General features: G+C 44.0%; 1 protein-coding gene across 1 annotated transcript; it reads left to right on the forward strand.

The window, feature by feature from the left end:
• The first annotated feature begins 1,038 nt into the window (after positions 1–1,038).
• top2a (DNA topoisomerase II alpha) lies at positions 1,039–25,256 on the forward strand. The gene is made up of 35 exons (XM_088623293.1): positions 1,039–1,271; positions 2,622–2,765; positions 3,306–3,396; positions 3,739–3,802; positions 4,327–4,472; positions 4,899–4,996; positions 5,599–5,811; positions 6,224–6,397; positions 6,542–6,643; positions 6,840–6,977; positions 7,340–7,478; positions 7,873–8,030; positions 8,775–8,900; positions 9,624–9,734; positions 10,159–10,264; positions 10,867–10,976; positions 11,565–11,657; positions 12,375–12,489; positions 12,701–12,822; positions 13,390–13,538; positions 14,501–14,732; positions 15,574–15,708; positions 16,110–16,310; positions 16,603–16,798; positions 17,423–17,514; positions 17,790–17,930; positions 18,141–18,224; positions 18,560–18,763; positions 19,643–19,775; positions 20,170–20,301; positions 21,048–21,207; positions 21,720–21,787; positions 22,284–22,406; positions 23,271–23,512; positions 24,143–25,256. Exons 1-35 carry the CDS (start codon positions 1,248–1,250, stop codon positions 24,272–24,274), a joined length of 4,698 nt encoding a protein of 1,565 aa, XP_088479419.1. The 5' UTR covers positions 1,039–1,247; the 3' UTR covers positions 24,275–25,256.
• The last annotated feature ends 955 nt before the right edge of the window (positions 25,257–26,211 follow it).

The raw sequence follows: 26,211 nt of genomic DNA on the forward strand, positions 1-26,211 counted from the left end.
GGATGACAACAACAATAAGAAGAATACACAAGATAAAACACAATTATAATATATAGAGGAGACCACGGACACGTTTAGTCATGAGCTAAATATATATTATATTAAACAAAACAAAAAACAAGTCACAAAGGCTGAGGAGGATGGTAACAACAACAACAATAATAAAATAATAATAATAATAATAATAATAATAATAATAATAATAATAATAATATGCTCACACCGGAAGAAGGCTCCATGGCCGAAACGTTGTGTTTTCTTTCTTCTTTTCAGAATGGAATAAACCTATTACTTGTTCCTAATAACAATGTTGCAAATGGGGGGTGACCAAACTGGTGAAAATTACTTTCCACAGATAAACACAAACGGGGTGGGGTGAGAGCGTACAGTGACGGGGGGTTACAGCGAGAAATAGCTTTTTTTGCTGGTCTTCACGTGTTAACTTTAGCTTGGAACACGATGCCATCTATCGGATATCCTTATCGGTACACATAGTCGACATTTCTTCCTGATTATGCTATCGAGCTGGTCCTGCCGCGGCAAATAACGTGTTCTCAAGCTCCAGAGAGGCTTCCACATGGAGTCATAATATAGAGTCCTGTATTCGGGGGAAGTCTTTTTACATACAGCGTTACTGCATACAGTTTAAAGTACGGATACATAACTGCACAAATAAAATAAAAATCTTATAACAACAACGTTTAAAGTCCAGCTTTGCACATTCGTAGTGCATTTTGGATCAAAGCTATTAAAAAAAACCCTACAGCTGCTTAAAGATTATTAAACCTACGATTCAGCGCGAAACCAATGCTGGTTACTCTCCTCTCTTGATGTGATTGGCTATTTCAACTTGCGACGCACCGCCCCGTCCTGTCCACGATAACCAATGTGAGACGAAGAACATGTTGCTGTGTCCTGTGATTGGTCAATGACAGCACTTGAGCGGAAACAGCCACGAAAAAAAAACCAATTTCAAACGGAAGTCAGTAGGCTTCGCGGGATCTGATTGGTCAATCTTTGAAGCGCAATGTAAACGTATTTTTAAATTTGAAAATGCAGTTCGGTGAAGGGTTGGCTCTTTGTCGGTTGTGGTAGTCAGTGTTATTCTGCAGAGGTTTAAAGTGTAGTGCTAGGTTCGGTTGAGAGGGTTTTGTTAGCGTTGATATTTTTAGCTTTATTCATCTGTTTTAGTAAAACAGCCATTCTCTGTTTTATATAGGTTGTAATACCGCTCGAATAGTTAAGAAATGGCCTCTGAAGGAACGCTGAAGGTAAGGTTAATGTCGACGAGCATGCGGGTGGTATCTGTGGAGGGAAAACCGAAATCTGGAGCCGAATGCTTACTTGAAAATATTATATACCTGTTTCTTTCCTCGTCTGTGCACGATTAAACAATTCTATTTCATTTGGACTAATAAACACGGTTTTACATTCATGTTCAAAACCGTTATGTAAGGCAAAAAGACTTGCGGGGTGGGGGGAGTTTTTAATCTGGGATTATGAAAACAATCAGAACAGTAAAAAACTGGATTTATGACCGCATTCCAATCCTCCAATGCTAAAATATTATTTTAATGTAAAGTTTTCCAGATAAGTGCTTTCGATTTCGTCTTGGGACATCTCTTCTTTTTTCTTTTCTGGCGAGGGTAAATTGTCCTGTTTGCGTGCAGCCTGCGATCGCAGCCGGTGATGGGTATGAAAATCAGATTTCAGATCGTGAATGTCCCCAGGTCGTTGAAGTGCTCACAAAATGGCGAGAACTGGACTCAGTTTGTCATGCCCCCTGACGGTCATCCTACCTCGATTTCCCTAAAACTACGATTCCGTGATTTCTGCTTTACTTATTCGGCTGCAAGAACTGAATTATTGACCAGTTCTCATCTTACTGTCCCAGCGGAACCAAGGAAAGTAGAGTTCGGCGTTTTGATAACCTTTCTTAATTACCACAGTGACAGGCATTGTATCTGGGACGAAGAATCTTCCGAGATATTTCAATTATAAATTTGGGGGGTAAATATTGTGGGGTTTGACTAAATAGAACGCTGCTGCTACAGAGGATGTCTAGTCTTTCTTGTGTACAGAAACGAAAGACTATTTACACTTGCAAATGTTAAGTGCTTCGGTCTGGGACGAGCGGGGCGGAAGAGCGTTGTCCGTTAACTTTTTTTTTTGGTCAAGTTTACAATCTGGTGGCAGCGAGCCGAACTTCAGTCCGTCCCCGTCCCCCCCTAATTTTTTTTTAAATCACTACCGCCTGTGGCATTGACACGCATCGCTTTCTTCTCTTACCACACCAGAGTAAGGCACAATCATTTCATGCAGCACTTTTCCTGTGGGAAGTTAAAAACCGTTTCAGACTCCTTGATGGCATGAGCTAAACGGTAAACCGAACTTCACCTCTGCAGGGCTGGTTTTCATTCCAGCGCACCTATTAATAATACAATTGAACTGATTATTGGCTTCATTTAAGCTCTTTTGCAAGAACTTTTCCCTGCTGTGGATCTTTAAATCCCGCTGGACAGTGGCTCTCCCAGACTGGGATTCTAAATACCAGTCCACAGGGTGCGTTTGTAAAGCCAAATTGCTGTCGCCCACCTCTTGCCCTTTTGTGTCCCCTGCAGACGATGTTTGAGAACAAGCCTGTGAGCAAGGCGAAGGATGATAAGCGTCTGTCTGTGGAGAGGATCTACCAGAAGAAGACGCAGTTGGAGCACATTCTGCTCCGTCCCGACACCTACATCGGGTCTGTGGAGCCCGTGACACAGGTGAGCACTTGTGACACAGGCGGGCAGGCACCTGGCCATGCAGTTTGCAGTGTGGCAGCTCTTTATATATCCGGGAAAGTGTAGGCGGAGGCTGGATTCATGCTGTTTATTACCCCGTTTTAGTGGATGGATGTTATTTTTGTCAACTCAAAGCTAGTGCATTAATACTTTCGTGATCATTTAAGGGAGGGTGTCTCATATCTTTTCGCCATGTGTACTCTAAACTGTAGTACATTATGCAATGGTACAAGGTTATATGTCAGTTTGGTTGTTAGTGATGGTTCTCTGCACTGAACCCTTGTGGATGTTGAGAACCTGCTGTAGTTGGACAGTCCAGTAAGAAATGCAGCCTATGGTGGATTCCCTAGTTTCTAGTATGTTTCCTAATGCAGAGTTCCGGCATGCTTTGCAATGTTACTGCATTGAATGAAGGCTGTGGCACCAGTCAACTAACAATCAGCTCACACTGAAATCTTGTTGAAGAGCCCCAGTTTGATGTTCCACAATAGATAACTAAGTTTTGATGGCCTTCTTTTCTAGCAAATGTGGGTGATGGATGAAGAAATCGGAATGAACTGCAGAGATGTGACTTTTGTTCCTGGCTTGTACAAGATCTTTGATGAAATCCTTGGTAGGTACTAATCAATAATGTGAGGTGGTGTCAGAGTAGCCTTCTGCTGTAATAATTTGTGCTTAATTGACAAAGATGTGTCTCTCTTCCGGACATTGTTATACCATACAGCATTGAGCCATTGATCTTTTTCATAGCGCCACAGGATAATGGACGGTGTGTATTTGTTTTCTAACATTGCCGTAAGAGGATATTTCCATGGATCCTTTTGACTCTGTGCATATTAATGATCAACAGTATTAAACACAGCTTTTCAAGATTATTGAAAATTGAGCTAGAAAATCTGTTCTTCTGTTTGAAAAATAAGTAAAAGCCTAAATCTAAGATCTTGTTTTTCTCCAGTGAATGCTGCAGATAACAAACAGAGGGATAAGAAGATGTCCTGCATCAAGATCAACATTGACCCGTGAGTGATGTTCTAGAATATAGTCGAGGGTGCAATCGAGTCGACAGTTTAGCGTTAACATTTTAACATTTCAGTACCTAGAGTGGTTTTTTCAAATGTAGATACTTTATTTTATTGTGTTTTCGGAACTGAAAACCATGAAAAAGCTCAAGTTAAATAAATCCCTGGATCATTTAACAGTAAATGACTTAATTGGAGGAAAAATCAAAAGCCACTGGGCTTCCCAAACCCTGCCTTAGTCACATACTTGCCCTGTAATCCACCGCTACACTTATTCCTACACTAGTACACTATTATGGAAACAATTATCAATGACACACCTCTAAAAAATCACTTGAGTGTCACTGACTCTCGGAAATCCTTTCTATCACCTGGATCAAAATGTTTGTTTGGGAAGCTGTGCTTCCTTGAGAATTAAATTTCAGGAGGAATTGGAACCATCTTTATAGGGACAAACATCTTATTGTATATGGTCAGGGCGGCTGGGTATTTACTTGGGGTCTCTGTGTGGACTTTGTCGCCAGTGAGAATAACGCCATCAGCGTGTGGAACAACGGGAAGGGCATTCCTGTGGTCGAGCACAAAGTGGAGAAAGTGTTCGTGCCGGCCCTGATCTTTGGACAGCTGCTCACATCCAGCAACTACAACGACGACCAGAAGAAAGTCACTGGTAAGGCCAGCCGAGCTCAGCTCAGCTCAGTTCAGGTTATTTGTCACATGCTCAAGTGCAGTGAGATGCTTGTTTGCATGTGTGCTCCAATACTAAGACGAGAACCTCAAACCTCTTGGCCCCTCGTCCACCACAGCCAAGCGCGAAGTGTTGAAGACTGACTGGCACTGCACCTGAAGCAGGCGGGGGCGAATCTTCAAGCCATTAGCAGTGATAAAAGCAGGCATCCATTAGGCTTGAATGACCGGATGCCAAGGCTGACCGCTGTAAATGAATCATGATTGTACTTGGCGTTATACATGCATTGTTAGTGTGGTTGTCGGAAGAATAATTATAACCCCACTTCACCCTAATCTAGTTTGTGTGTTGCGAAATTCTGAGACATTAAAGTCATAATCTCAAGCTTGTCATTTGCTGGTTTTCTAGGTGGACGAAATGGATATGGTGCCAAGCTGTGTAATATTTTCAGCACCAAGTTCACTGTGGAGACAGCCTGTCATGAGTCCAGGAAGTGTTTTAAACAGGTAGGGCACTTTGAAGGATGGGGTGAAGTACTGTACAGATGTTGGAAAATGTGATGGAGAGACATCATATTTCATGATAAATAACATGGTGGTGGGATCCTTTTGATTTTACAGTTTATCGGTTAAAAAATGAAGAATTTGATCAGGGGTTCTTGTTTAAATGGTGAAGTGATGAAGTTAGTGAAGGTTCTTCCTGCTGAGCTCATCCCAGTCCGGTCAGTTTAGGTGCATCAAAAAGTTCTTGTTTTTTGTAACAGCATGTTGGGGGGGGGGAATGTCATTGTTTTAAGCCTGCAATTAAGTTTCGTGGAAATTGTTTGCGTAATGGTTTGAATTGCTTTGACATCAGTTCCTGTTGGTGTTTCTCACTATATAATGTATAGAGTCAGACACTTACTATTGCAATTAAACTGTTCTCAATATCCACAGCAAGAATAACTGTCACCCCCAGTAGTCACTCATGTCAGAGTGGACTGTAGACGCCCCTGTAATGGTAAAAGTGTTGTAAGAGGTTCAGCTCTCCACTGTCCTGCAAACAGGTGCTCAGTCTTGCTGCGACACGAGCACTGATCTCCCTCTCCTCGTCTCCCGCTGCTTCGCAGACGTGGTACGATAACATGGGCCGCGCGGGCGAGGCAAAGATCAGGGCCTTTGACGGGGAGGAGTTCACCTGCATCACCTTCCAGCCGGACCTGGCCAAGTTCAAGATGCAGTCTCTGGACAAGGACACGGTGGCCCTGATGTCCAGGAGGGCGTACGACGTGGCCGGCTCCACCGCGGGGGTCAAAGTCTTCCTCAATGGACAGAAGCTGTCGGTTCGTATTGCACTGTCTGCTTCTGTAGCAAGTGCCTCACCAGGCAGTTGCTTGCATCTGTAAATATTTTAGAGGAATGTGTTTTGTCTGTATTTGTGAATATTATATCAGTGTCTAGCCGTTGATAACCTAGAAAATGTACGTTTTAAGAGAGAAAATTCTTCTCAAATCCCTGTTCTTATGAGAGAAGAATGTGCACTATTAATTGCAATGGGCGATTCTTGGACCACTGCATGTCCAAACAGTGTTCTCTGTTGATTTGTTGTAACAGTATGTATTCTCAGTCGTGGTTTGGAAATAAAGCCTACCTGGCTAATTAGGTGTACTAAAATGTAGTCTCTTAATTATACACTACAAAGATGTTTTTTTGTGCGTTTTTGACCCTTAGTCCTCTTTCTTTCCCGGCCTGCAGGTGAATGGCTTCCGCAGCTACGTGGATCTGTACGTGAAGGACAAGGTGGACGAGCTGGGCATACCGCTGAAGGTCATCCACGAGGTGGTGAACGGGCGCTGGGAGGTGTGCATGACCATGAGCGAGAAGGGCTTCCAGCAAGTCAGCTTCGTCAACGGCATCGCCACTACCAAGGTGACTCCACGGCCTCCCCTTAGTTTGCGGTCTGGTTCGTTTTGTGTTACTGGCATGTTGGGTAACTCGTGCCTCTTCGGGTATAACACTGTTCCAGTGAATGTGGGACTTCCTGTCAGCGTATTGGTTCTGCTTTCTTGTTAGGGTGGCAGGCACGTCGACTACGTGGCAGACCAGATTGTCGGCAAGCTCATCGAAGTTGTCAAGAAGAAGAACAAGGCTGGTGTCACAGTGAAGCCCTTCCAGGTAGGTCAGAGGGCTTTAAACTGTTAAACTGGAATTTAATCTTCCTTTGACTTCTGTTACTACTTTCTGAGGTTGCCATCCAAACGCGAAGCTCGGAGACTTGCGATGGTTTGACAATAGGATGGTTGCAGGCAGTGAATCCTTTAGGAGGGTTCGTTCTGTGCCTGCTGGCTCCCACGGTGTTTTTGCCCTGCAGGTGAAGAACCACATCTGGTTGTTTGTGAACTGCCTGATTGAGAACCCCACCTTTGACTCCCAGACCAAGGAGAACATGACCCTGCAGCAGAAGAGCTTTGGCTCCACGTGTCCGCTCACCGAGAAGTTCATCAAGGCCGTGAGTTTGTTTCCTGGACTGTGGGCTGAGCTGCTGTATTAACTTCTCCGAGGGGAGTTCTTGTTTCCCATATAAGCTCCTGAAGAATGGCTCAATGCATATATTTACTTGACCTATGTGGAAGACTAAAACCTAAATCTCACATCCCAGTGACTTAGATGAAAATGAAAGAATGAAACCTTGATCTTCTCTTCCTGTATTTTATTTAGATCCCTTTCATTGTTTGTTTTTTTTACTCCTGCAGTCAAGTTCTAATCAAACGTGTGGTTATGACCTCTGAACTCCTCACTAGACTGTACACACAGAGCTTATGGGCATCCTGCAGGTGTGGTTCATTTCCCTGTCTCCTGTGTGTGTTGCAGGCCACCTCCTGTGGGGTTGTGGAGAGCGTCATGAACTGGGTGAAGTTCAAGGCTCAGACTCAGCTCAATAAGAAGTGCTCTGCTGTCAAGCACACCAAGATCAAGGGGGTCCCCAAGTTGGATGATGCCAACGATGCAGGTAAACTGCACTGCTGTAGTAGCCAGACTTAGCGCCCTGCTGCAGGGAGGCCAGTGGAGAAAGAAGCTTGCTCTCTGGCTGACTGTGAGGACCTGAGTTGTGGCTCCAGTAGATGTTTAAAAATATATAAGGTATTTAAAACACATAGCATTTAAAGTGGGCAAAAGCAAAAACAACAAGGCCAGGAACATAAAACGTTCTGGAGTAAGAATCTTATCTTGGTTATTCAGAATTACTGCCCTGCTGTATGAAGCTTAAAGCCATGAGTGGTCAAATGGTGCTTTTGAAGTTATCCAGCAGGATTGATTATTTTTCTCTCAATATTAATAGGCACTAGAATACTGAAGGTTTCCACAAAAGCTCTCAATAGTGTGAATCATTTTTTCTCCCCCAGGGGGTAAGAACTCGAACATGTGCACCCTGATCCTGACCGAAGGAGACTCGGCCAAGACGCTGGCAGTGTCTGGGCTGGGCGTGGTTGGGAGAGACCGCTACGGGGTGTTCCCCCTCCGGGGGAAGATGCTCAACGTGCGGGAGGCTTCGCACAAGCAGGTAGGCCTCGGGCAGCCGGGACCAGCAAGGAGCTCACTGCGCAGATTTCTGCATATCAGACGGGTTTTTTTAAAAAGTGCTGTTGGAGGTTTAACTCATGAATTCATTTCTGTAATCCTTCATATCATAGTCAGAGTTGCTTCCAGACTTTCCTGAGAGCAAAGAAAGGTTTTGTTTTGAGTAAATCTTTGAATTAAGAACGCATGTACAGCACTGTGTCCTAAAGACGATTCATTAGGCAAGTGGATTTTCGTATGCATCATCTTTTAGTAGATCTTAATGGCTTTTCAAACTAACACTTGAGCTAACCAAGTGCTGTGGCGCCTAGGATCTAACTGTATCAAACAGTAGAATTGTTTTAACCTTCAGACTTTGAAACGTTCGCATTTCATTCTTGCTGTTAATCACGTCTTGCTGACATTTAGGAAATATCATGCACATCAGTTTGATGTCTGAGTTCTTGCTTGCACTTGGGGCTAGGGATCTGGAAATGTCATTTGGTCGCTTCTGTAGTTACACGATTTCTGTAAGTGCAGCAGACTATGCTAAACGCACATTAATGTGAGAAATTACTGGCTCACGATTTCCAGAAGGGGATACGGTGAACTGGAATTACTGTTTTTAAATAGCAATAGCATAATCGGTTAAAATAGATCAGACTAATATTGAAAGTACTAAAAAAAATGTATTTCAGTATCTTATCACTGAGGAGTTAAATTCTTTATGCTTGTGTGCCTTCCGTAGATTATGGACAATGCAGAGATCAACAATATCATCAAGATTGTCGGGCTGCAGTACAAGAAGAACTACAGTGATGCCGAGTCTCTGAAGACCCTGCGCTATGGGAAGATCATGATCATGACAGATCAGGTCTGTGCTGTGACGGAACACTGTTTGCTGCTTCTTTCTCCCACCACTTTTAGCAAAACCCTTTGGTAATAACTGTGACCTCTGTTCCAACTAAGAGGACTGTGGACAAGGTGCTGATTTTAGCTGGTATTTCCTATTTCAGTCCTAAGTTTAGTTTGGATTTAGTCCTGTGGGACTTTCAGTGTATATAGACCAGCTGTGCCAGAATCATTCCTGCGGGTCAGTTTCCTTCACAGCTTTTCTAATGGAGCTTGATAGGATGGGTGCAGTGGAAGCCCATTCTTATGTAGAGCTGTGGAACAGAAGAGACATTTCCCATAGTACAGCCGTTACATTTTATTGCGAAGTAACTTGTACTCCTAATGTGGTGTTGATGCACACTGACCTGATGGAAAAGGGAATATACATCGGAACATAACGGGGAAAAATAGTAGCCTAAAATTAAGAAACATTTGAGGTTCGAATATATTTCTCAGACTGGTGAATGCCATTTCTTCAAGTGACTTAGTGTGAAATGTGAATTAAAAATTGTGACCGTCAAATCGGACCATGAAAGAGTCTAATTGATTAAGCAGATGTCTTTCATCAGAAAGTGTAATGGCAGACCAGCCTGGAGAGCTGTATTCCTGGCAGCAGTGCAATATATATGTTATATATATAATATAGTGTCATATGAAGTTTCCAGGGGTGATGTATATTGTTTTCCTTCCCTTTGCCAACCAGGATCAAGATGGGTCTCACATCAAGGGACTCCTGATTAACTTCATTCACCACAACTGGCCCTCTCTGCTTAGGCACAACTTCCTGGAGGAGTTCATCACCCCCATCATCAAGGTATTTTTTTCAGTGGGCCACCACTTCAGTTTATAGATATTGATCATATTTCTTTGTAAATTGATGTTTTGTTAACACAATCAATGTTGACTGTTCTTTGAAGGAAAGATGGATGTAAATAATTATCAAACATTAGTTTACTACTAGTAGTTGTTAAGTTGGTTTAAAGTATAAACTAGGCTAATCATTCTTTTTAAGCAATATATGTACTGCATTGGGGAACCTAAAAAGCATATGATTCTATACTCTAGTATATGTTCATAGGTGATACTTACAGAAGTGAGACTAAACCTACCTTTGGGAAGTTTGATACTTTTTGGGAAAAGACTATTTCAGTTGAAATCTCATTTTTTTCTGAAACCTTGTAGTGACCAAACTGTCCAAAGACCATACACTTATTCTCTTCAACTTCTGCCCCCACTAGGCATCCAACAAGAAGCAAGAACTGTGCTTTTACAGCATCCCCGAATTTAATGAATGGAAGGAAAGCCAGTCTAACCTCAAATCCTGGAAAATAAAGTACTACAAAGGTTTGTTGTAAACACCTGTGGTAGTGCAGCTGGCAAAGTAAGCAGCCCTTTTACAGAATTGCTGGAAATCCATTTTAAACCTATTCATATCTCTTCAATTTAATTGTATGGAAGGTGGTTTAAGCTGTGTCTTGGACCAGGTCTTTCAGCACTCTTGGAAATTTTGGTTTCTTCTTCATGGTGAGACTGTGGGGGACCCTTGGTGTTCAGTTTTCCTGTGCTGGGTGTTAATATGGTTAGAGCATTTGAGGGCTGAGATCAGCCTGTGGGGCAGTTCAAACCCGTGTTTTCAACCACACATACTTCATCGTTTCATGTTCTTGCAGGCTTTTCTGAAAGGTTTATTATTGTAAGTGAAAAGGTTGAACAGCTTAGTTCCCATAACCTTCTGTAATCCTCCTGTACAGAGAGTCTTCAAACATGCTGAGGAGTTTCTTCATCTTTTAAAATTCAAGTTTCTCTTCAGAAGCCTAGGTTTTTGTACCCTACTTTTTCTGCACTTTTCAGATTTGCAGGAACAGTGCAGATCCGCCATCTTGCTATCGACCCAGGGTGGTGATCTCTGGATCTGTCACTGAGACCCCCTTGTGTCTTCTCTACAGGTCTGGGTACCAGCACTTCTAAGGAGGCAAAGGAATACTTTGCCGACATGGAAAGACATCGAATCCCCTTCAAGTATGCTGGTCCTGCCGATGACGAGGCAATCACCCTGGTGAGCACGTTTGAAGAGGACTGACTGACCCTATTGATACACAATAAAATATATACATGTTGCACGGGGGGTTTCAAAGATCAGCAGCTCTATTCTATTTTACTTGTTTATCAGTGATCCTCACACTTATATAGCGCTTTTGTGGCCACTCCAATTCATAGATGAGGATTATTGGGAGGCCATAATTGGTAAGATCCAGGGGGAAATTTGGCCAGGACACTGGGGTGACACCCTTACACTTTTTGAGAAAAAGCCCTCGGATTTTTAATGACCTCAAAGAGTCAGGACCTTAGTTTTATGTCTCATCCAAAGGATGGCATCTTTTTACAGTATAATGTCCCCGTCACTATACTGTGGCATTAGACCTATAGACCCACACAGACCTCGGGGTGAGCGCCCCCTACTGGTCCCCACTATCATGTCATTGTTTTCTCTTGCTTAAGTGCCCTTTTTGCTTGCTAGTGAAATTTTTCGAACTGAAACAGTTGTCAGATCCAAATCATCATGTGCTCATTTTGGGCATTAGGGAAGAGTGTAGCTGGGTAGACTGGGGGAAATGTCTCTGTGTCACACACTGATTTCTCGTAGGCCTTTAGTAAGAAGAAGGTTGACGAACGCAAAGAGTGGCTTACGAGATTCATGGCGGACCGCCGACAGCGGAGACAGCACGGCTTGCAGGAGGTGAGAAACACGCTTTCGTTAATGAAGTTTTCAGCCCCCGATTGTCTCGAGATCAACTTTTTAAAATACTTGGTTCCTTGTGTTGACCATTTGAAGCTGTATAACGCATGATTGCTGCATGTACGAGTCTTGGCATGGGGGGGGAAAGTCCGTTATCTTTCGACTGTTTCATTAATCCACTGTATAAAGTGTTATCTTTCCATTGAAAAATTTTTTAATTAAGATGTAATGTAGGAACATTAAGAAAGATGGTATTGGAGCACTGAGTAACTAAGCTCTGTGGCTCTGTTTCTCAGAAGGTGTGTAATGGTTTTGCTGGTTTCTGTTGAGAAACTTTGCTCAGCAAACGTCTGCCCCTTTCCATCCGTTGGTCTGGTTCACTTGCAGGCCGCGGGCTCCAGCCCAGTGCACCCTAAGAGACTAAACCCTTATGATGTAGAGCTGCATGCACAGCTGTCACATACGTAATTGTTCTCCCCTTTAAGAGCACTCAGCATTTCAGAGGTTTGCTTAAGTGAAGGGTGAGCATGAATTTCACATTTGTAGTTGCTGCATCTGAAGTTCTGCACTTATTTTCAGCACCAGAAAATATGGGTCAGGACACCATTTGTTTTTGGGTTTGGCATTTGGTTTGGCTGCAGACTGTTTTTAAAATTGTCACCCCATCCCTATTCTGGGCCCCCCAACCACAATTAACAGAGCATCCGTCTCTCGCAGGATTACCTGTATGGGAAGACCACCCAATACTTGACATACAATGAATTCATCAACAAAGAGCTGGTCCTGTTCTCCAACTCGGACAACGAGAGGTCCATTCCCAGTCTGGTGGATGGTAAGTTAGAAAGCAGCCTGGTGGATCTCGTTTCTCCATCACTGTCAAGAGGAGTCTGAGGGAGCTGCTGTCTGCTTCACTGCCTGTACATTCTTCTGTTGGGATACTAGGTCTAAAATGGGACCAAATACTCTGTGGTTCATACTTAGTGATGCCAATCAATTTTTATAAACCAGCCCTTTGCATCTCTTAACCACCATGTGTCTCCCAGGCCTGAAACCGGGCCAGAGGAAGGTGCTGTTCACCTGCTTCAAGAGGAATGACAAACGGGAGGTGAAGGTGGCTCAGCTGGCGGGCTCTGTGGCCGAGACATCTGCCTATCACCACGGTGAGGTGAGTGGAACACGGCGTGCTTTATACCGCATGGCATTTTTCTGTACCACGAGGCTGTACTTCACTCTTAACTGTACTGCAGTGCATAACAAAAAAAACTACCTGATCTGAGCTTTGATTCCTGTTTGGACAAAAAAAAACTTGAGCAAGTTTTTGCGAAAAGCTCCTGCAGACTGAACTTCTACTCAGCCTTGAACACCCTCAGCCCTGACGCAGCTGGCTCGGGTCCCTCCTGGGGCCCTGTGGTTCTCATGTTTTCCACTGAAAAAACACAACCTGAGGACAGAAACGACGCTGCAAGGGAGAAATTCCCTTGTGATGTCCAGATCTTTTCTCTTTTCCATGAGGGTTATTTAGGAGAATTCTCTGATTTTGTGAAGGTTTCTGGGTCATAATGTAAAGGTCATTGCGTGTCCTGCATCCTTCAAGAGAGCAGATGCATAATTTAGATTGCAGTGCAGCTCAACCGGCTGGCATTTGTGAAGTCCCTTTGAGGAATATCATGCATCGTGACATCAAACCCCAGGCTGACCCCTTGTATATTGGCTTTTGCTGCTGTCTTCATAGATGTCCCTGATGATGACCATCATCACCCTGGCTCAGAACTTTGTCGGCAGCAACAACCTTAACCTCCTGCAGCCCCTCGGGCAGTTTGGTACAAGGCTGCATGGTGGCAAAGATGCTGCCAGTCCTCGATACATCTTTACCATGCTGAGGTCAGTGCTGCTGTGTGGACGCTATTGTGCACTTCCAGTGTGATTTTGTGACTTGGAACGTTTCTCAAGTGGTTAGAAACCACCATGTTGCACATTTTTTGCATAGCTGTTTAGTACATTGATGAGACTAAGGTGGTCAATGTCTATAAATGCAGGTGGCTCTAAACCGTTAAGGAGGAACTGCAATGCTGTCTTTATATTTCAGGGATAGAAGGAATCAGCACTGAAGGCATTTCAAACCACAATGAAAGTAAAATGTACACAGTAACTTGTAAAACTTCCAGTTTGCATCACAAAATAGACAATTTCCAGGTATACGCAGTGACTTATTCTGCAATTCAGAACGAGTCAATAGAACATTTGGTGAGGTGAAGCAGGCTTGTTACGTGGTAAAGAAATGGGCTTGTGAAAACATCTCTATTAATCCCATAGAAATATTGCTCTCAACTTCGAGACAGTTTTCCGACAAATACTACTTGTTAACTCTGCATGCAGACCACATCGGTGAAATGTCTGCTGCACCACCTGTACTTGATCACTCAGACACCTCATTAGGTTAGTCATTACAGTGACTAGTGAGCAGGAAGGGCAGTGCAATTCACACAACATCTCGTTCTCACCTGTGGCGAGACTAGGGGTTTGTGACAACAATGACAACCGTACAATAGTTTCACAAAGCGATTTTGTGCTTAATTTGCGATTTCTACTCCATCAATTATTTTATTTTGTTACAGAGTTTTAATCAGTCTGAGAAACTGGGACTGCAGTTCCCCTTTCACGTCCGCAACCGCAGGGAAATAAGTTAATGCTTGCAAATGGCCATTTTGATTACTTTGGATGTATTAAAATAAAACAAAGGTGTTTTGGGGTTTAAGTACATTTCCAAACAGGCTGATTCACATTATGACTCGGCATGGCTTACTGCTGGTATCGCAACGTCTGAGACCTGCCTCTCCCCCCAGTCCTCTGGCCCGCTTGCTCTTCCCCCCGGTTGACGACAACCTGCTCAAGAACAACTACGATGACAACCAGCGCGTGGAGCCCGAGTGGTACATCCCCATCATCCCCGTGGTGCTGCTGAACGGCGCCGATGGCATCGGCACGGGCTGGGCCAGCCGCATCCCCAACTTCGACGTGCGGGAGGTCGTGAACAACATCCGCCGCCTGCTGGACGGGGACGAGCCCCTGCCCATGGTGAGCGCGCTCGGGGGGCTGCTGTCCAAACCGCACTGTATTCCCCGTGACAGACGGTTAGGGGCTCCTCTCCCTTTTCAGACCAGTTATTGAAGAAACGTGTAAACTGTGCATGATGCTAAGGTTTTTTTTTCTTCTTCCAGCTTTTTCTTTGTTCGCAGGAACATTTTTTAACTCTCTGCCAGCTGAAACAGGGAGGTTAAAGGCAGAAACATAATTGTCCACATCTACATTAGTTTAATCATTACCCAAAAGACAACACAAAAAGAAACAAAAGTCTACACTGAAATCTTTCATTATTTTACTTCAGAAAGTCAAATCAGGTCTTAATTTGGATTTTTTTGTCCCCCAAGTTAACCAGTATTGGCTAAACCTTTCTTATTGTAGAATGGAAGCAGGTGTCATTTTTTCCATCATGTAAAGCTCATTCACTGTCAACCTGCTGTTCAGATGCTGGAGGTTCTTTTATGTGCCGTTTTCCCATGATTGTTTTTTTGTTAGCAGCCAGAAGTTCTCTTAATAGATATTGCTTTTGGTTCAGTGCAATCAAATAGGAAGGTTTCCTAAATACATAACTGAGAATTCACATGCGTTTTGGGTTTCATGCATACAATGAAACTGTAGTCTTGAGTTATACCCAGTATAGTCGACACCTGCTGCATCTGTCAAAACTATAGCGTTATTGGATTGGTTACTTTAAACCTTTGTACTTATTGCATCCTGGGGAGGTGATGCTGTGTTTTTGTTTTTCCTTGCATATTTTAAACGTGGCCGTTCTTGCCTTTTGTCTACATTTAATCTGGAAGTTTTTCAGACTTACTGATCGACTTCATTTTAATAGCTCCCCAACTACAAGAACTTCAAGGGCACCATTGAGGAGCTGCTTCCTAACCAGTATGTGATCAACGGTGAAGTCTCCATTATCGACTCCACCACCGTTGAAATCTCGGAGCTGCCAGTGAAGACGTGGACTCAGGTTAGTGCTTCAAGAAGCCCAGCGCCTTGCATCTGCACCAAACTACAGATTACAGCAGACTGATGTTTTGGACTTGTATTAATGTTAGTTATTTTTCTCTAGTAGCTGCTTATCCACCATATCACGTGGAAGAACTTTAGTATTCACAGGAAGTAATGTATATCTAGGATATCTGCTGTGCATGTTCCCTGTTTTTTTTATTCAAAACAAAATATTTGAAAATTGAATATGTGCACCTGGTGAACAGGTAATTTTGTGCATGTTTAATTTCTCCTAGTTCTCTCCACCAATGCAGACTAAATTTGAATCTTTTTGCCTTTTTGTTCCCTCCCAATTTCATTTGTACAGCTTCTTCGGTGGATTTTTGTCTTTTAATCCCTCCACTGTTGTCTCCCTTGCAGACCTACAAAGAGAATGTGCTGGAGCCCATGCTAAACGGCACCGAGAAGGTCCCGGCCCTCATCACCGACTATAAAGAGTACCACACGGACACGACCGTGCGCTTCGTCGTCAAGATGACGGAGGAGAAGCTGGCTGAGGCTGAGGCTGCTGGGCTGCACAAGGTCTTCAAGCTGCAGACCACCCTCACCTGCAACTCCATGGTAATGTCTCCCTCCGTCTTTGAAGGATCTGGGTAGTGTGCTGGAGACGTCTGTGGAACTGTAGAAAGAAATATTCGAAACTCCATCTTAATTCATGCCAAATCTCGGCTTGATATGAGTCTTCAGTAAATGTAGAATAATGTAGAATAATAAGTTTTTTTTTTTAGCCTGGTTACAGTGCCTTCCATTCAGAACCTGATCCTGGTTATGGTGCTATCACGTTTGTGTGCACAGGTTCAACAATGTTTTTGTTTTTCTGTTCTGTTAATGACGTCTGTCCATTTTTTGTCAGGTTCTATTTGACCACACTGGAAGCCTGAAGAAGTATGACTTTGTTCAGGACATATTGAAGGACTTCTATGAGCTGCGACTGAAGTATTATACGTTGCGCAAGGACTGGCTGTTGGGCATGCTGGGGGCGGAGAGTGCCAAGCTCTCCAACCAGGCACGCTTCATCCTAGAGAAGATTGAGGGCAAACTGGTCATCGGTGAGTCCCTTTGGCCAGTTCACCCATTACTATGGTATCCTGTGGTGTGATTTTGCATTGCTAGTTCTTTATTAGCATTTCTTTACACAAGAAACGGGGATTTGGCAATTGGTTTTGACTTGGCTATTCAGCCGTACCTGTTTGAGAGATGGAGAGATGCAACATTTTAAAAGTTGCAACCTTCCCAGTGTGTAATGTTGGAAGGTTGATACCAGTTGGGGGAATGGAGCATCATGCCAAGCTCACTATCTTGGGAACAGCTGTGTAGCTAAGAGACCCTGACAAATCCCACCCCACCACACAGTACTCTGCCCATTGGGCACTGCTGCTTGAAGAATTCCAGCCCCTTGATAAATAACATGCCCCAGGCTCAACCTAGTGATGTCTGGATAACAGCTCGATGCCTATATGGGTTGAGTCACTCAAGAGCTTCAACATCTCAAGCCTTAATTATGACCACTCAGTCATCAACACCACTCAGTGCCACTTCTGCAAGCATGGTTTAAATTTATTAAAAAAAAATTTTCAAGCACACAACTAGATTTTACATGGCTGGTGTACAGATTTGTTTTAACTGTTATGGTGACTGAATGAGGGCATGACTTTCATTTCTCCATCCCCCAGAGAACAAGCCCAAGAAGGAGTTGATCCGCATGCTGCAGGAGATGGGCTATGACTCTGATCCTGTGAAGGCTTGGAAAGAAGCCCAAGAAAAGGTGGGTACTCGTGTTTCTTAAATTTCACACTTTCCAGCAATAAAAATTGGGCTTTTCTCTATAGTGCTGTATGGTTCTTCATTTCCAATTTTTATGCTCTTATGCGAACATTTGGCGATTGATTAAAGATTGACATTCCCTTGTGAATGAGAGTTCACTGCTGATCTTTATGCAAGATATGAAGGTATCGATAAGGATGCAGTTATGATGTGTAACTGATGAAGTGCCAGGTTCCATGTCGTTAAATGAGTGTCTACCCTGCCTCTTTTGCCAAGTCTGAGGAGGAAGACACTGAGGAAGAGGAGACTTCAGAAGAGCAGTTGTCAGGCCCGGACTATAACTACTTGCTCAGCATGCCCATGTGGTTCCTGACCAAAGAGAAGAAGGAGGAGTTGTGCAAGCAAAGAGATGTCAAGGTGAGATCCTTCTTTTGAGGTCTTGTTCCTCAATTTATAGGCTATTTCCCTCTTCTCCTCACCCTGTGCTCCCCTAAATTGAGAAGCATATTTTCAGTAGGTTTTGTATTTCTGCCTGCAGTGTGAATTTGTCTAGAGAACCCCATTACACCTTCCTCTCCTGCCCTGTAGGTTTCTCGTGCTGTTACTTCATTTCCCTTCTCTCTGTAGACCAATGAGCTGAACACACTGAAGAAGAAGAGCCCTTCTGACCTCTGGAAACAGGACTTGGCCAACTTGGTGGAGATGCTGGATGTGAGTTTGGAGAGAGCTGCAAATGCCTTTTCATCCCATCAAGTACATCTTGTGAAGTTCATCTGTACTCCATATGCTTTCCAATCCATGCCACACCGGGTTTTCCATCTTAAATTGAAGACGAATGCAAAGCAATCCCGATGTATCTTAATAGTTTTCCTTTTTTAAGTTTGTTTATTGGCAGTTATTCAACAGTTTCCCATATTAGCTCTTCTAGACGTGAAGTGGCATTCTGAAAGTCGGGTAAACTGAGCTGGGACGAGATCTTGTCTGTGTGAACCGGAGTCGCTCTGGCTGGCCTGTCCGGCCTCTCACCCGCCCTCTGCCCTTCGCAGCAAGTGGAGCAGAAGGAGCAGGAGGACGCAGCTGTGCAGGTGAAGGCCACCAAGGGGAAGACGGGCAGGGCCAAGCTGGTGAAGATGAAGGAGGAGACCCGGCCCACGCCCCAGGGCCGCCGTGTTGTGCCACGCATCACCAGCGCCATGAAGGCCGATGCCAACAAAAAGGCGGACGCCACCAAGAAGGGCAAGAAACTCAAGGTTTGTAGCGGGCTTCCTTCAGACGGTCATCCGCCACCGCGAGATGGACCGGTCCGATGGCCACCCGTGGGCCCGGTGTTTCAGCTTGTGCTCCTGTCTGCAGCGAAAGTGTTAATACGAAAGAATTGTGAACTTTTGAGAATGGAGGTTTCCTTTCCCTTTTCTGTTCGTGCTCCTCAGGACTTTCTGTTTAAGAAATGTTTTCCACTGTGGGGTAAAGTAGACGGGTTTGATTACTTTCTGTAAGGCATATCAAATGACTAGACTAAATCGTTTCTGCAGGAGGAGCTTCATTATAGACCCATCCTGACCCCAGTAAGAGAACACTGAGTAGGCAGTCTGCCAGTTTGAGCTGTTTGGGTGTGATGGTGCAGTGCTGCAGGCTGGTAGGGGCTGGACTCAGCTGGGGCCAGTGAGACAGGCAGACACCCCAGTGTCAACTTTTCAAGTGCTGAGTTTGCAAAGGTCCAAGAAGGCGCTCGAATAAACAAGCGAAAATAAAACATCTGGTATCCCTGTCAAAACCTGATGCTTTTAAAATTGACTACTGTGTATAGTTACCATGATGCACAATACGTTTGATTCCAGACATCACCAGAAAGAAAGTAATGCAATTTTAAATGGTAGTTGCTAACCTTTTTTGGGGGTAGAAAAACACGAAATGTTGATTTTCTTCAAAAGTGTCTAAAAAATGGTGGAACCGTTTTTCTGGAAGTTCTTCCTCTGCAAATCTAGTTTGGTGTGACAATGGATTTATCAGAGTTGTTGTGCTGCTGCTGAAGCCTCAATGTGAAACAGTTCCGGACACATACCATCTCTTTAACTCCTTACTCCGCGCACGGCGCTACCAGAATCTCACCTGTTCGCTCTTTTCGTCAGAGTGAGGATGCAGTTGTGGTGAAGATGGAGTTTGAGGAGGAGGGAGGGGAGGATGGAGAATGTAACTCAGAAGAAATAAGTCTGGCGCAGAGACTGGCTAAAAAAACCAAGAAGGAGCCCGCCAAGAAAGCAGGTAATTCTGAGTGCTGGGCTTGACTTTCTGAACTTCTCAGCTTTAAAACATTAAAGTAGAGACCATTCCCCTCCAGTGACGTTAAAACCAGATTGCTGACAGCGATAGTTCAGTGCTGCTTTAGGAGTAAAGTATGAGAAGGGATAATGTTGTAAAATGCATCTATATGTAGAGGGACACCTAGATATATCTTCTGGGGGGGACAGGTTCTCTTCCCATTCCTCAAAATTGGGGGGGGGAGTCAAAAGTTCAGCAAATACCAATGTATTGATTTGTCTTTAATCAGAAAGAACAGGCATGAAATATATGCTTGATGCTACAAACAGTCCCTCTAGGTGACCAGGGTGAACGGCGAAGTCCTGTGAACTGTGTTCAATCTGGTGGTCTCCCGCAGCATCCAAGAGTGGGAAGCAGACCGTGCTGCAGTTCAAGCCGGTGCAGAAGGAGAGCCACCCCTGGTCCGACTCCGAGTCGGAGGCCGAGGCCGAGGTGCAGCCCAGGGAAAAAGCAGAGCGCTGCACCAAAGGCAAGACTGGCTCCTCTCGCCGTGGTAGAGGGTGGTGTAGCCTGGTAACTAAGAACTAACTGGCAGGCGGAGGGTCACATCGGCACTAGTGTCCCTCAGCAGACGCCAGCTGCCTACTGCCTTCCTGTTGGTAAACACTGACAAAAGTCACGGCCATCATCAGAGGTCACATTCCCTAAATTCAATGTCCTGTAGATGTCTGCTGGATCCACAGGTCATTAAACCAAATGTTTATTTCCAGAGACAACTAGAACTGTGAGCAGGAGCACTTCTCTCTGAATTTCTGTATGATGAGAGAAGTTAAAGGACAGATTATTCACTATTTTTCTGTAGTCTCAAGACACCTTTGCTTCCACTGTGTGCTTCTGTCAACCTTTTCTTTGACTGTAATGGTGTGATTCTGAGCAGCCGAGTCCATCGCCAATGGGATGTGTTTTGTCATGTTTTGAGCACTCCAGTGCTGACTGCAAAATGCCAAATTTGCTTCCTTCCAATACCAGAGTTGCTTTCATCTTGAAGTACTGCCTTAAAACTGGGAATCGAATTAGTGTTGACGGGTAACCCTGATGTGGATTTGTGATGATTTCCTTGTTTTAATTAAAAGCCAAGCTACTCCTGATGACACTGTTTGATCTTATAACAAATTTCCTGTTTATTGTGTAAAAGATGCTGGGTCAGTGCTGCCGAAATGTTATCAAAATGATGCCATGTGGACAGAGCTTTGAGCTTTTATTTTATTTGTGCAGCCCTTCAGGCGAAGTATAATGAGGGCTCAAGCAGTGAGGATGATTGTGACTGGAAGAAGAAGGAAGCCGATGACATTGAGGACTCGGATTTCTGTCCTGAGGCTTTGGCTGCTGACAGCGAGGATGAAGAATCGATGCAATCCGTGATACCCAAGCTCACGTCAGTCCCCCCTTCCTTACTGCGTTCCGTGCCAAATCCGCATTTAACCGTTTTCCCCCACCGTGTGTTAATGTGCTAGAAGCCAAGCCCTTTGAAGGCGTGATAAAACTGGCATGCGTTTTAATCTGCGACAGTCCATCGTGGAAGACTGCAAAAAGAAAGTCAGCCTTATCCTAATACGCCTGTTGTTGGTTTAATGCTGTTAACCTCAATGTTTGGCCTGCGAGTCTGCACATGCGGGCTGCTTATTTCAGGCTCACTCAAACAGGGTTGAAAATGAGTTTGACAGTTATTGTAGATTCTGCAATAGGCTTTTGTGCCAGGGGTAACTTTTGTCCTCGAGCAGAAAACTGCTTTGACAGGGTCATATATTAATTCCTGGGGAAAGAAAGGTATTTATATATTAATTCCTGGGAAAGTAAGGAATCCTTTGTCAGATCTAAATGGTGTTTTTCATGCTGCAAAGACAACTTTCAGGTTACAGCTTAACACAATTTCATTTGCCTTTATAGGAAGAAGCCAGCAAAGAAGGAGAAAAAAGACAAGCCTCTTCAGGGCATGTGCAGCATTGACCTGACCTGTATGTACTGTTCCCACTATGGTTTCGTTTACATTTAAATAGACATGTGCTGCTGAAACAACTTTTGCCACTAAATCAATTGAAAACAAATCGTCTTTCTACTAAAAATTTTTGGCTATTCATTCTCATCATTTGTTTTAGAAAACATGGGCTATATCGCCTTTTGATCAGCACTTCTACATTTTGACAGTCACTTGTATTCCTTTGTTATCAGAATTTATCGATTTTTTTTTTTCCAGTTTGCATGTTTATGTAACTTATTCATTTTTGCGGTTGTCTTTGGAAGCAGAGGTAATCAATCTGGGGCTTTTCCCCAACGTTCTGTTGATCATCCCTGTTTGGCGAGCGATCAGTTTAGTTTTAGTCCATTCAGAGCTGCTTCTCTCTGTTCTGTTGGGACGAACATGTGTCCAGCTTCCCATGGGGAAAACTGGGTCAAGCTGGGCTCAGTCTAGATGCTCGGTCTGATTTTGTTTTGCGTTTATTCCCACTGTAGCTGAGGACAATGGAGCGGAGCAGACGGCTGTACCCTCTGACCCCCCGGCAAAGCCCCCGACGAAGGAGGCCCCTGCCAAGAAACGCACCAAGAAGCTCGGCACTGCTGCCCCCAAGAAAAAAGGTGCCCCTCCTTTGTCACACCTGCACACTCTATAAAAACACGGGTGCACAGCTGAGCAGGGGTGCGATCTCAGCACTCAGGGTTTTGTCAGTTGGGTGTGTCAAAGCATGAGTAGCACACCGCTGGAAAAGTGGAGAAACTTGTACGAGAACAGTTCTCGTTTGACTGCTCTTTTAACCGTTTTTGATCATCTGTACAAAGTGGAAGACGTTTCATCTTAAGTTTTATAAACTAAGCTTCAGTTGAAACCACACCCTGCCTAGGTGCGTAGCCACTGAACATTTCCCCCAGTCTTTTCCAACGCTGAGAGGTCAGAATGTAATGTTGGCACTGTCGTGTCGTGACTCTCCTGCCCTGTTGTCTGCACTTGTCTCCTGCTTCCCCAGCCACCCCTGGGTTTCAGAATGCTTATTTGCACATTACTACGTATACTACTGTAAATACCCGTTTATTTATCTCTTTATCTACTCTTGACATGGCATATAAGTAAAATTTAAATAATTACCTCATTAGCTGCTAATGATTCTCGGTTCTGACTGTTCTAGTGCATTGTGCACCTTGGCCCCGGAGAAACTATTTCATTCTCTTGTACATTTGTATAGGTGCAGAATGACAATAGTGAAAGTGAAAATGAGGGAGGGCAACATCCTCGTACAACAGATTAGGATTTAAAGGGGCTGTAGTGGTTGCACATGCACTCCTTTCTAGCCCCGTGATATGACTGGCAGTGACTGCTCCCTGGCAGGACACTATGTGCTGCAGAGAGATTGTGGGGTTGTGCCTAATCTGACAGCCCTACTGCTTTGGAAGGTGTACGGAAGCCTCATTCTCTCGTGCTCAATTCTCCCCTTCTCCTTTTCCCAGATGAAAAGCAGCCATCGATCCTGGAGGCTCTGTCCAAGCCCAAGGCTGCCCCTAAATCTGTCAAGGCATCAGCCCTGACCTCCAGCGACTCCGACCTGCCGTCGAAGTCAACAGAGCAGAAGAAATCTACCAGCACCAGCACGGCCAAGCCGAAGGCCAGCCGGAAGAGGAAGACCTCCGAGTCCGACACCAGCTCCGATGATCTCATATCCCGCATCACCGGCAAAAAGACAGCAAGCAAGGTCAGTCGAGCTGCTGCTTGTCTAGGGTGAGCTGCTGTAACAAAACCCCTGTCAAGCATCCAGCAGAGGTAAAAGGTTTTGCCTGTGGTGCTGCCTACAGCCATGACAATGTGGCATTGAGCCAAAGCATATTGCCCTGTCCCGTTTCAAATTATTTCTTTTTTTCAGATAAGGTTTTAATCCTACTAGTCTTGTTTACAGCAAAAAGCATTTAAATTGCAGGCGTCTTGATATACCTTGAATGCTGCTAGTTTGCATTGAGCGGCAGATTATAAATTGTGCTTTTGTGTATTAGCTGTTGGTTAAACAGCTGATAACCAAGATGGTGACTTCATATCTGCTGTGCCTCAGACTTCTGCAGCTGTTTAAGATCCTATTCTTCTTTCAAATTATATTTCTTAGGTAACAGGTGATGATCCATGTGCAACAGCACTTTTTTGCCTTTCAAATCGGCAATCGAGAATATCAGATGGTTCAGATCCACCACATTTCACATTCAGTGTTGCTGGAGAAGGCGGTGAACGTGGGCCTGTGTCCTGACCCACCCGGTTCCAGTGGTTACATCCTCTCCTCCGCCTGGGTCCGTGTCCTTCCTTACCCTTTCCCTACCTGTGTCCCTCTGTCCCTCAGAAAGCGAAGAAGTGGGAAGACGACGAAAGCTTCCAGCTGTCGGACGAGGAGGAGCTGCCAGTACGGAGCAGAGTGGGCCGAGCCAAGAAGCCTGTATCGTACGCCCTGGATGACTCGGACTCGGACTTCTAGAGTGCTGTACTTCCTGGCTGGGCACAAGGACGTGAGCAGCAGGGCACTGCGATCAGCACCTGTGCATTGTCATCTCCCCCCCTGGGCCTGCTGCAAAACGACACTGCCTGAATTTTAATTTGGTTCTAATAGAAAAATACTCCGAAGAGGTTTTCAATACCACTGTATTAATGTCTGACAGTTTTAACTGTTGTAGCTATTTTAGATTTTTTTTCTGCTGAAATGCTGCTTTAAAGCATTTTTGTAGATTCTCGTGAATATTTGAGAATCTCAGCTTATGGCTCAATCTAACTCAACTTCAAGGCACCTGTAAGTTTAGTACTTTTTCTGAATCATTTGTTGAAATGAACAAAGTTTTCGATATAGACATGACATACTAGAGGATATTTGACCTCTGGATCTGAGCAGAAGTGGATACATCGCAAGTAAAGTGATGGTATTCTGCAGCACTAGCCTGAAATCACTTGGTTTTACAACGGAGGAGGTCTCAAAGCTGACAAATTAGTCCCCGTTTCAGTGCAGTGGAAATCCACCTACTGACAAGGTAGAGGTTAAAATGTTTACTAAAAGTGGGAAGGGGGCGAGAATTAATGTCGCCTACATATATAAGGTTTAATTCCCTTAGCAGTGAAGTGAGTCCTTTACTGCTGGTCGCACAGGTGTGGAAATGTGCAGGGCACTGGGTTCTTATTAGTGTGTGTGTCTCTGCCGCGTTGACAGAACACTGACAGTCCACACCACCTTTAAACTGGACACAGGTTTCCTGTTGCATTTTCCCCCTTGTTCAGGCCTGACGTTTTCATTGAAAAATCCCATCTGTCTGAAAGCGCTGCCTTCATATTAGAAGCTGTTTTTTGTCTTGTGCGTTGTCTTTTGTCCTGTAAATATTTTCTAGTGCATCTTTTTTCTAAGCTTTTTTTATTTTTATATCTTCTGTGATCTTAATGTTTAAATAAAATCTACTTTTTTAATGCTCAAACAAGTTGAATTGTTGTTTTTTTTCTGACTTCCTTTTTTGTTTGCATCTTGAACACCCGCACAACCCAGTTCTTGAAATATGCCCTGGGAGATTCTTTGGAAATTCACTGTATGTATGCTGGCATTTGGTGACGTGTTTACTTGCAAATATCCAGTGCAACTGCTTCAGAAAGCACTGTGTGGATGATGGAATACTTGCATATTACAGTGGAGAATGAATTTATACTGTGCAGATAATACTGTAGGCAGTGCTGAGTATCTGACTAGAGCTAACAAATAAGATTCCTTACAGCAGCACTTTATAGTCCTCTGGAATCACCATCTACTGACTTTTACTCCAAATGATCTTAAATTGAATTAGGCCCTTTTTGATTTTTTTTAAAAGTGAGATCCACCAATTTTCTGTGTGATTTGCAATGTGCTGGTTTGCAAGAACTGGAAACGGTTAAGTTGGCAAATTAGTTTGAATTGGTGTGTGATTGTAGGTCCTTGGGGTTTTGCCTATAGAAACACTGGAGGTTTGCCGTAGGGCTAGGAAGGGACGAATCGGTGCTTGCTCAACTATAATTTGTAGCTGTTTAGGAATGGGGATGAGTAAGCCTTGGTACTGTACTAACTGGTCATCCTGCGCATTTCTGTGCATTCTGTTCATAATGCTTACACAGTTGTGGGAGTCTGAAACAAGTTACTTAATCATGTGGTTCAAGCCAGCACCCTGATTTATTTCAACCCGTTGTATCAATTAGCTGGTTTGTAACATTCATGTTCAGAAACCGTCATGTTTAAGATCAAGAATTTCTATAAAAGTGGTTTCAAGCGTAACAAACGATTCGAGGTCTTTGTTTCACAAGCTTATACGTGGGAAGCAAACACTGAAATGTAAGTTGGCTCAAATAGACGGGCAAGTAAAATGTTTCTTTACCAGACTAACTTTTCACGGAGGAAACCTTCAAAGCTTA

This window comes from Lepisosteus platostomus, chromosome 28, assembly GCF_059453375.1.
Source record: "Lepisosteus platostomus isolate fLepPlt1 chromosome 28, fLepPlt1.hap1, whole genome shotgun sequence".
Taxonomy (NCBI): Eukaryota; Metazoa; Chordata; class Actinopteri; order Semionotiformes; family Lepisosteidae; genus Lepisosteus; species Lepisosteus platostomus.